At 43.1% G+C, this 15,566-nt stretch overlaps 1 protein-coding gene across 1 annotated transcript in view; it reads left to right on the top strand.

Annotated features, from left to right (window-relative positions):
• Positions 1–15,566, top strand: part of LOC124554855 — a 1,084,893-nt gene that overhangs the window by 651,917 nt on the left and 417,410 nt on the right. Inside the window, exon 3 of the mRNA XM_047128521.1 lies at positions 9,470–9,605. Within this exon, the coding sequence (XP_046984477.1) occupies positions 9,470–9,605 (136 nt within the window). The remainder of the gene's footprint in view (positions 1–9,469; positions 9,606–15,566) is intronic.

Raw genomic sequence — 15,566 nt, 5'->3', positions numbered from 1 at the left:
AGCTGCTGGATGGTCGTCAGTGCACGTACACGTACGTGTTCCCAATGCAAGCCACAAGTACTTGAAGCGATTTAAGTCGGTAGGACTGACATACACGACCATTAGCCGAGTATCTCTTCGTTCTAAGAGTTGGTCCAACTGCCCTTTCGATTGCGGTCGTACATTGCCGCCCATAAAAATGCATTCAGGGTAGAATGCACGGCTGAAAAGACGCACATGGCGAAGGAGTACAGTGTCACAATAACTTTGACTGGTGAGTGTACCGTGTTTGAAGATTCTAAGGTCAATACTCCGAGGCTACATAACGCCTCCAGTATAACACGTGGACCACCAAAACAAACATGTTCAGCTACGCTGGATCTACCCTCAAATGGCGATAGGTCGTAACACTTAATGCGCTCAGGAATATTGTGGAGCATAATCATTTTGGTAGTCGACGTTCCAGGGCGTGGAGAGGCATAATTTTGCATGGGTGTATCTTTGAACACGGTACTCTCACCGGTCAACGTAACTCCTTCCCCCCTTTTTGGGGGTGCATTTGGCTCTGACGTCATTCTTATGGATGACACTGTGCTACAGCATCCAACAGCACAGGTGGAGGGGCTCGTGAGACGAGCGAATAGTCATCGAATGGTCTGGACTGCCCATACTGCGACTTAAATTCCATCGATCCCGTGCGGGATGCGTTCAGGAGACATTGCAGTACGACGACATGCGCCAACGACCATCCAGCATTTGTGAACCGCGCTTGTGGAGGATTGAGACGTCCTACCACAGGCTCTCCTGCATGGGAACGCATTGTAGAGCATTCATCTCTGTCCATGGTGATCACACATCCTATTGAGGACTATGTTCTGCCTTCTTGGAATCTCCAACGGACCATCATAAATCGCTGCAAGTTCAGTATGATTTGTGTCCTTGATTAAAAATGCCATTTCTGTTGGTCTAACTGCTTATTTCTTTAATATAACTCCTATGCTACACTCTAGAAGTTCTTTCTTTGTATGGTCCAAATGTCATCGAGCTTTGTTGCTTGACAGTGACACAGCACTCGAAAGTCACATTCGTCCTTACATTTTTGCGAGAAATCCGAAACATGATCCGATTTGGTGTTTACCGCAAGTTCAAAATATTTTTAGCAGTGCAGTTGCCGGGTACATCGTACGCTTTGCCCTGGTTCCTGATTCTGAACATTTATAGCTGTATACGGCGATCCGAACTCCACATTTCAGGTGTCGATAAGATACAAGATATAACACTGCCTCCTAATACTGCGGCGATTTGTTGGATAAGACTATGGACACGTAAGTCATGATTAACGTTCGGGCCCATTATTGTAGGAGATTGCCGGAATGGTTCCTTGAAATAAGCCTTGGGCTATTTTCTTCTGTTTCAATTTCCAACTGACGTGAGATCCTGCTCTGATGACTCCTATTTCAATAAGTACGGTAAACTCCTTTTCTCACCAATATCGGCAGTGAAACAAACCAGTAACCATAATGAGGAATGTATGACCACAGAAAGGCACATCTTCGAGCTGCAGACTTCATTTTGGATTGAATTAGGAATAATCAAAACCCATTTAAACAATAATATCCAAAGGTAAACATAACTAAGAAATTCTTTGGCAACTTTCCTGTGACGAATGTCAGAGGGATTGTATTAACAAGATAACGCTTAATGGGAAGGCAATAATGAGCAAAAGAAACGCACATTTGAAAAGTACCAAAATTAAAAATCTCTTCCACAACAACGAAAGAGTTAAAAAAGAATGTGATTCCCCTCAGCGTCCACACATTCTTTGAAGGGACTTTCCATTTTCTATGTTGCGCTATTCAAGAACTTTATAGGCAAAAAAGAAAGAAAACTCGAGTTCAACGTCCTGTCGACGACGATGTTATTAGAAACAGGATAGGATGGGCGAAGAAATCTGCCGTGGCCTTCGAAAAGAATCATCATTCGTATCCAGTAGTTTACTGAAATCAGGAAAAGTCAAAATTTTGATGGCCGGACGGTGACTGGAACCGCCGTCCTCCCTAATCCGAATGTGACGTTTTACGGCTGTGCCATCTCGGTCAGTTACTCCGCTGGCAATCGGTCCCATTGATCAGTAAGGATAGTGCGGAAGTCTGGACGTTCCTCTTCCCCCATCATCTCAAACTTGCTCTATTAGACTGAGATCGACAACGGTCTAATCTAACAGTTTCTTTTCATTTCACGCATTTGTTAGTAATACGTTGCAATTATTTATGATCAGAGTCAAACGCTCTCTATCATCGATCAGCTGCAGGTTTTGCTGCATTTCGAACAATTTTCTAGTGTTTCAACTTCTTTAAAAACAACAGCATCATCCGTGAACAGTCTCATGGAGGTTCTGATCTGATCCATCAGTTCATTTGCACGTATCGTCAACGTTAATGGTCCTACAACAATCCTTTTGAGCAAAGATAATGGTTTAAGCTATTAAACCTTACTGTACTGTGAATCAAATTCGTGCAAGTGTTCATTTCATTAATTTCTGTCGCACCTGTCCAGTACATGGCTCAATTAACGAATACAATCGGTGAGAAGCATGTTCTGGGCTGTTCACTTGGACGACCAAAATGAAATGGAGAAACCCAAGGGCTTAATAGTTTAGGATTTGCAACTTCTTCCACAGAAATGGCTGCATACTTAAATAATACACGTAGCTTGTTTCCATTCATTGAAATTATGTCATTACTTAGGTTAAAACGTCTTCAAAACTCAGAAGATAATAATTAGAATTATCTTTATGACTCTGAGAATATTAACCTTAGTAACACAGCATATGGAAGAAACCTGCTGTGAGAAGTCCATTTAGAAGAGGTAATGACATATATTGTACAAAAAATCGCTATGGTCCACTGAATTTGGCTTTAACACAAAGAGCGCACTATCCTCTGATAAATCTAGCTTTAACACAAAGAGCGGTGAAATAAAAAACTATGAAAGTCTTTAACCATCTACTCTCTGTAAACAGTAACCTAATTCAAAATGAAGTTGTTTCCCCTTTAACAAAGACATTATTGGCTAGAAATGAGGCGCTGGTGAGATATCCGGCTCATATTCTGGAGGACGGCGTTTAAGACCTCTGTCTGGCCATCCAAATGTAGGTTTCCGTCATTTCCTGAAACAGTGGATCGCTGGCTTTGCTAGCGGCGTGACGCTACACGGTGTCAGGAAGCTCGGAGGATCCTAATTCGTGCCGAAGACCATGAGGTGGTGGCAGGATTCCAACAACGTAGTCCTGCGGAGGCGGCAAGGTGCTGAGCTGCTGAGTGTCGAGGCGGTCTGGCAGCAGTCCGCAGCTCGATACCTGGTGACGGTGCTGCCGGATGCTTCATAGGTACGCTGTTAACTTCACTGCAGGGATTAATACTTTCTGGTCCTTCCATATGTCTACTTGCTGGCCTCGGCGGATGTAAACAGGGGATACTGACGGTTGACCATGTGGACTGAATACCACTGCCGCATTCCTCCATCTCGAAAAAGCCTCTTCACATAGTACGGAAGCCTTTCGCTGGAGTGGTCTGTGTCCTGGGTGGTTGTTGACTTGGGATAGTACTTGGGAGCAGTAGTGGCTGCTCGGTGAAGCGTGTTTCTATCAGCACAGCTCCTTGACTTGCGACCTTGAGTGGCCCGATCTCGGGACACCGCTACCGGCATTGGCTTTCGTTTCCGCTGTTGCACTTCATTTTTCGTACTTTTTTTGTGAAGTTGTATACGTAGAAAGATTTATTCGTACTGTATGACTTCACTTGTGATGCATTTTTAGTGAACTGACTATTACAGCAAAGATATATTCATATAACCAGATAATACAACCGTAAACCATCTTATTTATTGGTGATTCGTTGTCTTCGGTACATCTGGAAGCGCGGAAAAGCAATGAGGCTTTCATTTCACTTTTTACAGCGCAACTATGTGTGAAGCATCGTATTAGGGCTTTATAGCAAGCATTAAAGGTGGCGAAACACCACGAGTAATTGGCACTTGGGTTCACCATAGCTAAGCAATAAACGAAATTGCATGAACGTGGTGGAGCACGTCCGCCCGCAATAGACAGCTTCACCTGGAGCACGATTCACTTCTACTGCGGTGGCAGTGCACCGCATATAGCGGCCGCTACAATAAACTTCGAACGAAATCAATGAGACTTGCGGAACATCATTTGCAGCAAATATTATAATTATTAGAAAATCTTCTAGGAAAGCTCTCATATCCTCCAAGATATGTTATGAGATAAATGTCAACTGGTGTTTAAACGACATGAGAGAGACCAAGACTCCTTAAGCACTCAAAAATTAAAATATTCCAGAGAATTTAGGTTCCTGGGAAAAATTAAATGTTTTAAATCACTTGTGGATAAATTATTATAAAATTATTTTGTATTTAAATAACTGAAACATTTTATATTGTGTAAAACAGAACTATTTTTAAGAAAACAATTTCCCTTTGGCATGTGTGTAGCCCATTTATACGGCATTCTAGTTCGGCACCAAGGAACAGGCCACTATAAACATCGGTACTGGTTGTACTCCAGATGCAGAACACAACTCTAACACTATGGGCACCTTGCATTAGTCAACTCACGTAGGCCTCCGTGCTCGACCATGACGATTTCGATGAAATTTTATGTGTATATTCTCACATGCCCCAATTTTTAAGTTCGTCGAAGCAGTACTGGCAGAGATATAGCCATTTGTTTGACTCCATGCGAGATTTCGCGCAGACCGAGCGTGAATTTCCGGCGTCATCCTTGATAGTCGAACAGGAAATGTTTCGAAATTGGGCTATTTGACATGGTATAACCCCGTTGTGAAATGTTGTTACCGTCACAAAGGGATGTAGTGAGCGTTAAAACTTAATTGTAATTCGTCGCTATAACGATACGAACCACAGAGACTACATCGACCTGTTCCTATTTGCTAGCCTTTGAACTTCCTGTACCCCTTTTGGACTGTTCATGTGATTTTAATCTGTTGTTTCGAGTGCTATGTTAGACTTTTGTCACGACAACCAACCGCTCCTTGAAAGCTGCGTATTCGTCTTTGTGTCAAATCTTTGTACTTGCATTTTGGTGTGTAACGCCACTCGTTGGCTGTATGTAAACCCTAGTAGAGAAATTACGAATATAAAAGTAACATATAAGAACCACCTGTGATTCACCCATTCGTTACAAAACGAATGAAAGTGTGATTAGGGTATAAAGTTATATTTAGGCCAAGATCATTGCAGGGGCAGAGTACAATCACGTGGATGGAAAAACGGCCGTATTCTTCCATGTTGCGTCAGATGAAACTCACGTTAAAATTTGATCATTTTGGCAAAAGGTAAGGATTCTGGAGCATCACAGAAACAATTGGCCGGATCAGGTATACGGAGAGTATCTAAAAATTGAGTATCACCAGAATGAACTAAAAACACATCTTCTGAAAAAAAATCCACAAGTTTAATCATCCACGTTGTTCGTTTCAAATATTTTCGGATGCATTTACGATATCGTAATTGTCTTCCCACTGAAACGAATCGTAAGAAGGTTTTTCGCTAAGTAACGTACAGTAATTTTTAACAGATATATCAACTACAGACATCGCTAAGAACTTCACTTTTTCAAATGGAGCTATAGTAACATCCGCAGCAAGAATTGTAGTAACGTACGAGGCGAATTTTACAGATTTGCACTCTTTAACAACTGATTACTGCTTTCAGAGTAATTGTAATAACGGAAAGTTAGGACTTACCTGATCTGAACATCAAACTGAGTGCTGAGTGTGATTTCAAATCAGAGTAAGTCGATGCGGAATATCGTTTAAGGGCGAACCACCGCAATAACGGTATAAATGCAGAACAGAGTAAATGAAGCCTTTGTTCTGCTGTGTCATTCGAGTGCTGACTCGCTTGAAAAAGTAAATATGTTTTACAGTTCAAAGAAATTAGATGCGTTACTTCTTTATGGAGAACAGAGATGGACTGCGAAGAGAGCGCTTCATATGTACGCACAAAGGTATCCCGACACACGGTGTGGACAAGAATGACAATTCAGCGAAAGTGTAAAAACCTTTTACTGGAAGAGCACTGGAATACTACTCAGAGAGCAAGGAGCAAGCCTGAACCGAGCAGAACCATCGAAATAGGTGTACCGGCAGCTGTTCCTCATTATCCACATGTTGACCCCGGAGAGTATTAAGACTGCCTCTGGAAAACGTCAGCCCATCGTTGTTGCCATTTTGCGCGAAAGCAGTTTCCTTGCATATCACGTAACACTTCAGCAGGAGATAGAGAATAGCAGTAGCAGCAGCTGTATGAAACTCTATTGCTCCGTTTTAATGCATCATGAGGACAATAAGTTCTTTCTTCAAAGAACCCCCTTTATCTTTAAGTTACCTTTACAAGCCATGGAAAGCTTACTGTAAGAAATACGCATTGCTGGATAACTGGGAATGGGCACAGTCTGAGGCTGGTTAAGCATCAGAAGCACTGAAAAATGGTTCAAATGGCTCTGAGCACTATGGGACTTAACATCTATGGTCATCAGTCCCCTAGAACTTAGAACAACTTAAAACTAACTAACATCACACAACACCCAGTCATCACGAGGCAGAGAAAATCCCTGACCCCGCCGGGAATCGAACCCGGGAGCCCGGGCGTGAGAAGCGAGAACGCTACCGCACGACCACAAGCTGATGACAGAAGCACTGAAGTGTGATCGACTGGTGTTGTGTTAGTGGTGGCTAGGTGATTGGTCTTTACTGCATGAAGAAATCTTAGCGGGTAAAATATACACACAATTTGTTACCAAAGTGCTACCGGTTCTCCTAAAGGAAGAACCACATGAAATAAGTAGACGCACGTGGTATCAGCACGATGGGCTCCGGCTCACTATTTGCTCATACCGGATGGTAATAATCAAAGTGCGGCTACTCTCGGAGTTTCAGTGTGGGCTATAATTATCATATGGCAATGAAACTTGGTAGACATGCTAATGCGTTAACGCGGAACCACTTTACGCTGAAAAAAGTAGGCCCCATTTTGGGCAACAGGTGCGAATCTGGCGCTGTACAGCAACTCGACGACGTCTCCTGTTCTCATACTGAACAAATTATGTAAGCGGCGGTTAGAAATAAAATCAACATTAGACTTTTCTCACTTGTTTGATCTTTTCTGCCGACGTCCCATTCCTAATCTATAACATTATAAAATATTTCTATGTGTCCTCCTTCTACTCACAGCGCCAGATTTGCATCTGGTGGCCAAATTTGGAACAAATTTTTGCAGCATAAATATGGCTCCGCGTTATTGCTGTAGCATAAGTATACATCGTAGATTTCGCTGCCATACGTTGATTATAATCTACACTGAACCTTTGTGAGTAGCTGCACTGTAATTCTAACCACCCAGTAGTTAGGGATGGTCTCACGCATGTCTTCCTGGTCGCTAAATAAGATATTATGGCGCTATCAGATAGTCTGCAAGTTCGGTTGATTTGACGCCAGTGGATGTTTTTATCTGGGATAAACTCAAAGATGAAGTCCATCCACAATTTCCGACAACCCAAGAGCATTTAAAACACTGTATTGTTGTACAGTGACATTAAATGAATCATTTCATTCTATTCTGAAGTCCTTGTATCAACTACAGAAAATTTACGTCTACGTCACACTCTGCAAGCCTACCTCATAGCGTGTGGGGATCCATTCTAGCTGATCCATTCTACCCCAAAGTCGAGACTGGCGTGTGGGAAGAATGACTGTTGGTTCTAATGCCTCGAATTTTCTCGTCATGATCATTATGCGAGATGTATGTGGGAGGAAGTAATACAATGTGCTGCTCTTCCCGAGGAATGCTCTCTCAAGTTTTCAGTAGCAAACCTGTTCTTGATGCGCAACGTCTCTCTTGTAACGTCTGCCAAAGGAGTTTGTTGAGCATATCGGTGACGCTCTCATGCCGACTGAACGATCCTGTGATCTCCTCTCTCTCTTCTATCAGTCCAACCCATTAAGGATCCCATACTAATGCTTGATACTCAAGAATCTGTCGGACAAGGGCCGTATAAGCCACTTCCTTCGTGGATGTGTTACACGCTCCTAAGATTCTTCCTACTAATCTCAGTCTAGCATCTGCTTTCTGTACTGTTTGTTTTATGTGGTCATTACACTTAAGGTCCCTCCGGATAGTAACTCATAGATATTTACGGTAGATACTGTTTCCAGCAGTTTTTCATCAGTAGTGTTGTTGTACAGTAGTGACTTTCTTTTACTATGTATGCGCAATACGTGACATTTATTTGCGTTCAGGGTGAGCAGCTAGAGCTTGCACCATTCATCACACATCTGAGATCTTTCTGCAAATTGACACTGTTTTCTCGAGTTTGTACTTTGTTGCAGACAACCACATCACCCGCGAACAGTCTTAAAGACAATCCTACGCGTTCCATTAGATAATTTATATACATGGTGAACAGTAATAGTCTTTGCATACTTCCTTGGGGTACACCGGAAATTACCTTTACATCCGTCGACTTTTTTCCGTTAAGAGCGAAGTGTTGAGTTCTATTTCAAGGATGTCTGGAATCCAGTCGTAAATATAATATTTTTTTCCCAGTAAAATACTGTGCGGTTCAGCGTCAAATGTCTTCCTGAAGTCGGAAGATAGCAAACGTCTAGTGCACTAGGCGGCAGGGATTCTGAACACTCGATGATACAAACAGCAGTCTTTATGATCATATTGTTTTGCAGTTTCCTTTTGTTGCTGTGGCTGACATAATTTCACATTGTACAAGTGTCTCTTGGCATTGAGTGCATGACGGGAAATGATTGTTTAACAGTCCTCATACCTCAACACTCTGTTTTACAAATCTATTCAGTTTTTGGAATATGGCTTTCTTTCAAGGCTCTGGCCGGAAAGAGAGCGGAAATGTTACCGTAGTTAAGTGGTTATAATCTTTAAATGCCACGTCCTATGCCTTCCAATTGATGTGTCGGTCCTACCACTAGGAGCCAAGTAAGATTAGTATCAGTTTACTAGGACCCAAGTATCATTAGTATTCATTTGAAATTAAACTCTTTTCCACTATTCCCATCTTGTAGGTGAAATCTCTTAGTTGCGTCAAGTTGGAGCCCTCCAGAAGCCTCCAGCGACAGTTCTGCGTAACAACAGTTTCATTTTAAAGAGTGATGTAGACACGGATATCTCTGTAATTAATACAGCTACGATAAGAGAATGTACTTAATTTAGAGAGGTCTTTATAACAATTTATTTTGGTGAAACATAATTACGATATCTTAGATTAAGGAAATATCTGAGCTGAACACGTTAGCTGACAAAATTATGCTTCTGCACTACTAAATAAATAATTAATGTTCTTGTTACTATTAACTGCGAGTTTGCTCCAGGTGATCCAGCAGTTTAGTCTGTCCCACGCTGATAACGAATTTTTTTTTTTCAGATGGATGCTTGCAACGACACTACAGTGACGCTGACGAACCTCACGTTCAACACGACCGGCTCATACAAGTGCGAGGTGTCCAAGGAGGGGCCTAGCTTTGACACTGTGTACGCCACTAGCAATATGACCGTCACAGGTAAGTCGCCTTCATATAAAGCTATGGCCGACACTTAACGTTTCACTTTTTATTTAGATTCACACGCATGGCTTTGTCTTACCGTATAATGAAGATGTGTGAGAAAATAATTAAATGCAGTGTGATTGTATGTTGTGCATTGATAACAGTTCAGCTGATCATGCACGATCAAAGACATCAATCGGTTAGCCGGATGCGAGATTATGACCCCTTTATTGGATTACCCACTTAATTTCTGCAACTCCATTGTTCTTTGTGACACAGAAAGGTTTTTTAAAAGCTTCTAGACTGACATTCGGAAGTTAAAGAAGGACATTTCCTGCCAGGAATACCGAAGTAAAATAATCCGTCAAAGACAAGATCATTAAAAAATCAACAGAAAAGATGGCAACACAACTCCTACCGACCATGACTCTATAGACACCTAGTGGACAGTATCTAGCGCGTTCTAGGCCATCTTCCGAACTTCAGTAAGATTATACTTCTTATATGTTGTTACAATTATGTATTAATACTTTCTGTATTACAAGTGATATTTATATCAGAATCAGTTTTGTAACTGCCACTTATGATCAGTTAAGTAGTATCTGCAATTTGGTATGTTTGTTTTGTCCACCGGCAGTGTGTAGTAGATAAAATGTTCAAATACCTATGTGTAGGTGTGATGCTCTGATACTTGGGGCGTTGATCTAGCTATAGAGTTGAGTTTTTTTCTGACCCATTACGAGACATTGTACTGCTGGGTGTAGATGAAACGGTAGGTTGCGTTATGTCTCGCAATATGAGAATGTCTGTAAATGAAGTCCTTACTTCTCGCAAGTGGGAACCGTATATATGAGCACGTCATACGACACGAGCGGACTGCTGTGGACAAGGATATTCGCTCAGTTACAGGGTCAATGCACTGTGAGCTGTCTGCTCACTACTGGCTCTGTTGTGGCTTGCTAAATTACCTTTTCGTACATGCAAGAGGATGACAGATAAAGTGCCTATTCTCCTATGCAGTTCACATCTACATTGCAGTAATAAACGTGGTAAAAAATTTAGAAATTCAGGTCGATAGAAGGAGGTTACGTTTAGTGGCAGGAGCCATGTATATAGTTTCTTAGTTATCCAGTCCTCTGTGCTTCCGAATATCTTGTGGGCTCTGGTCTGATGGACCGCCTTGAAATGTACACACGGCGTGTGTAGTCCCAGTCTACTTCTGCTCATAGCTATAGCGATTGGCACAAATCACTGAAATATACACATGGCCAATATGTAAAGTCCAGTCATGGAAAAAATGAAACAAAAACTGGCAAGTGTTTCGGTTAATGGGACGATCGAGGCAGTGTGCTAGAATCTAGTTAATACGAAGAAGGCAAAGACTGCATTTTCAGTCTAAAGAGGGATATCATGTTTTACGTCCTTAAGGTGCAACATTTTTCTTTCTAGTTGATGAATGTCAAATCTTTTTAATTTTCAGGGATTCATCACCTAAACTATTTCCGTACCTCCACCTTTTTCAATCAAGGCTCGTATTGACTTAAGGTTTTTTACTGATTGCTGATTTATCCAAGCTGAGCATCGATCCATTGTGTAGCATATACACCTGAATTACCAGACTCTCAACTTCATTACCACCGTGATTAAATAAAATGATTTTAATACCGCATGCGTAGTTGTTACCAACTACAATTCCTTGTGGCAGTAACTCGTTTAGCCCAATAGTTTCCCCCAAGAATGGTTCTATGTCGATACCATACAACGTTACCCGCAGGCGGAATTCCTGATGCAAAATTCTCCCTATCGATACACATTTAGTCGAGATTTGGTTAACCATGACGCGGGTATGGTGCCCATAACGTGCTTCCGCTCTCCCCAGGGTCTCCGCCACACACCGTTGGGTGGCTTGCGGAGTATCAATGTAGATGTAATAAAGCAGCGCTCTCAAAGACTCTCTTACCTAAAAATTCTCAAATCTATCTCGTGAGTGATTAAACGCAAGAATTGTCTATTATTTAAGCAAGTCTTATTGACCCATTGCACATCTAACACTGATCTAGTGGGACCTGCGATGGTTTGATAGGCACTCAGGTTCATCTGAGAGATGACTGTGATTCAACTATTGTCTCCCATACAAGAAGCTTCAATTCACCATTCAGTTTAGATATGCGTCATTCAGTTTTTACTTTACATAGATATTTGGGTCTTAGGGAAAAAATTAAGAATCATGAAAGGTTTTGTGTACGCGTGGAAGAGACTTCGAAGCACTGGTAGTTTTTATTTATGTTACATACTCGTAAGAAATAGATTTCAAAACCAGATTTTAATCTTGAAAACCATTTCAAAGGCAGATGTGGACCATCCTTCTAAATGCAATTTGTGGCGTGAGTGCTATATTTTATGTGACGTATGACGTGGTCCAGAAAAAGGGTTCAGAACTCTAATTGCCTGACGATGGGTAACTCGGTCGGCGTGCACCTGATATCTGTCCAACCTGCCAGCCTCCTGCGTATTAGCGTGATAGTTTGTGTGGCTTCTATCCCAAGTGGCATAACAATATCATTGTGAATTAAAACATTTAGCCCGTAATAAAGTCTGAAATGTAGTCTCTAATCATCTATTTCGAAGACACAAATGTATAAAAGAATTGCCATCGAACACCGCTAAACAGTACCGAGACTTAACTGTGGTAGAAATCCCACCGGCTACGTTAATTATTGCATCCTGATAATTTATATACATTGATGAGTAAACTCATTATGACCACCTGCTTAACAGCTTGTTTGTCAGTGTTTGGAAAGAAATACATTACCGGCCCTGCATATCACGGATCAAACAGTTTGGGGGTAGGTTTGTGGAGAGATATTGCATTAGATGTTTACGCACAGATCGTGTAACTCGAGTAAATAACTGGCCGCTGATTTCCGTGCGCAGTTATGGCACCCTATAGCGACCGAGTTGCGTTCCATAGGATTTATATTATGCGAATTTGGTGGCCGAGACATCAACGTCAGTTCGCTATAATGCTCCTCAAGCCACTGTGGTACGATTCTGACTCCGAGACATGGACAATTACACTGCCGAAAGATGACATCGCCGTCGGTGAAGACGTCAAGCAGGAGGTGATGCAGGTGGTTCGCAGCTGTCGCCGTGTTTTCGATTACTACCACAGGTCCCATGCAAGGGCAGGGGAATGTCTCCCATAGCATAATACTGCTCCCACCAACCTCTGTCACAGCGCTGCACTTTTCTAGCCACCCTTCACCTCGATGACGGCGTTTGTGGAGACGACCATCAACCTAGTTTACCAAAAATGTGACTCAGACAGAGGGTCGACACGTTTCCATTCATCGATAGTCGAATCCCGAGGGTCCCGTGCCCACTGTAGTCGTAACTGACGATGTCGCTGGGTCAACATGTGAACACGAAGAGGTGATCTGCTGTGGAACTCCGTGCTCAACAATGTACGACCAACGGTGAGCTCTGAAACACTTGTGTGTGCAACAGTATTTTGCTCTTTCGGCAGAGGTGCCACAGATCACCATCTGTCCAACTTTACAGAGGAGACAAGCCGCCAGATCCCACGGTCTGTGAAAAGTCGTGCACGTCCAATCATTTATCACCTAGTGGTAGTTTCACTATCCCCCTACTTCTTTCTATAGATGCTCATGACAGAAGCACGTGAACATACGAACAGATTCGCCTTTTTCGAGATACTCGTCCACGAGCTCTGCGTAATAATTACCTGCCCTTTGTCGAAGTCGATTGCCTCAATGGATTTCCTCATTTGCAGCCCAATTCTTCACTATGGTGATACCTCGTCCATGTTTGCTCAGCTTCCATACTTTGGCTACCGCGTCACCTACCCGCAATGCCACCACGCGGCATCCAGCGTCGCACTGGGCAGTGGTCACAATGTTTAGGCTGATGAACGTTGTTTTGTAACTGATGTATTGAACAGTTGCTCTGTTATGCTTCCTCCATTTTGTCACTAACACTTAGGAACACAGAAAATGACTTTTTGGTGTCTTTCAATTTTAAGAAAAGCCCCATGTCCTGGTAAGTATGCTCATTCTGATTTTACAACATCTTCGTATCACCCACACGTAATTTTTTAACTTTATTATTTTAATTGCAGAGGTGATATTTTTGGTAATAATTGTGGCTAATGCATACTTACGTATGTTTTTAATATGTGATTGAGTCGTATGACTCAGAATGTGATGCTCGATCGGCTGATTCGTCAAGCCTAGGCATGGGGACTCTCCGAATATTCGGACTACCTTTTGACACATCCTCCGATTCCGTTACCTCCGCTCTTAAATCGTAAGAGACTGTGATTAGCCGTGGGGCTGAGAAGTGGCAGACTCTTACAACGTATCCCGTACCCAGTCGAGAAAGACTAGTAAACTCCAACTCACTGAGCATATTCCTTCCCACTTAGCCGGCCGGAGTGGCCGAGCGGTTCTAGGCGCTTCAGTCTGGAACCGCGCGACCACTACGGTCGCAGGTTGGAATCCTGCCTCGGGCACGGATGTGTGTGATGTCCTTAGGACAGTTAGGTTTAAGCAGTTCTAAGTTCTAGTGGACTGATGACCTCAGAAGTTAAGTCCCATAGAGCTCTGAGCCATTTGAACCATTTGAAGTTTCTCACTTAAACATCGCCGGTAGTCGCGCAGTTATCATTTATGACGGACAACGATGCACATTACAAGGATGTGGAAAGGAAGGTCATGTTCGCTCGAATTGTTTGCAGCAGCGGATAATCCAGATTCCTTCGAGCGAAGCGGTACATATTCCTCCCTCGATTCTACCAATTACTTATGCTCAAGTGATGACGCCTACGACATCTGGCGGTGCGGATCAAGACAGGTTACCACTGAAGACAGTCGGACTCGGTACTGACGAGGCACACACTTCCCTCTCGCTAGTGAGGAAGTCGCTAGATAGCCCCGAAGAGCAACTGCCTCTGCAAAGTGATGGCTCATAAAACAACTAGATGATGGACGTTGGTTCACGAGTCGTGCAAGTCCAAGCTTTCCTCCGGGAGGCATAGAGAAGTCGAATGTACACGCACATATTCTGACACAGAGACGCACGTGCTAAGCAGCGTTCTTCCCGCAAACTAGAAACGCCGACTGACACCGTCTGATGACTGTCTCTTGCGGATACACACGATCGTGCCGATCTCGGTCGTGTCGTGGTGACACTTGCTAATAAGGTGTTGATCGACCTTGCTGCCCCTTTCGGAACTGAGATGAATGGATTCAGCTTCACCTGGAAATCCGTGCAGAGATAGCGAGGGCGTTGGAACATCGTCGCAGCCACAAGGAAACACAACAAGGGCCTCCTTGGTAGCCGTTGTAATACACCGGCAGCCTCTTCAGTGACTCGTGGGCGGACGGCAGTCAGAGCACGTGTAGCAGAGAGCGAGCTACGCCCTTCCCCCCCCCCCCCCCCTCACCTACAGATCCCGCGGACTGCATGATAATAGAGACCATAGAGACGATAGGGTACCGTTGGGGTGACATAACTCGTCGCCACAGCTCATACTGACAACAGCCACTGCCTTACAGCGCTTTCGGCAGTCATATTGATTCGCGACTGTGAACATCAACACCATCCGTTGGCGCGAGAATCTGTCATTGATACACGACGCATTTTATATGGTAGACACGGACATGGGTCTATTGCAAGAGGGATACGTTCTTTGCTTCCTGGACACCTCTGGATACACGCCATACGTACCTCAATCGTTGTACATGTGCAGTGGCATCGCAGATATTCTCAAAGAACGTTTAGTAGCTACCGATGTACGTTAGGTACCGAATGCCAGTGGCATGGTTCTAACGGATCCAAGGATACACTTCGACAATGTTCGCGCACCTTCGGGTATCATGACAGGCGTGAATGTTCGTCTTTTTTTCTGACGACTTAACGCAATTATGCCAAAGCAGGATAGATGATATGGTGATC

Source organism: Schistocerca americana, chromosome X, assembly GCF_021461395.2.
Source record: "Schistocerca americana isolate TAMUIC-IGC-003095 chromosome X, iqSchAmer2.1, whole genome shotgun sequence".
In the NCBI taxonomy this organism is placed as follows: domain Eukaryota; kingdom Metazoa; phylum Arthropoda; class Insecta; order Orthoptera; family Acrididae; genus Schistocerca; species Schistocerca americana.
Note: the sequence above shows the minus strand (reverse complement) of the source record. Positions and strands in the feature narration are given on the sequence as shown.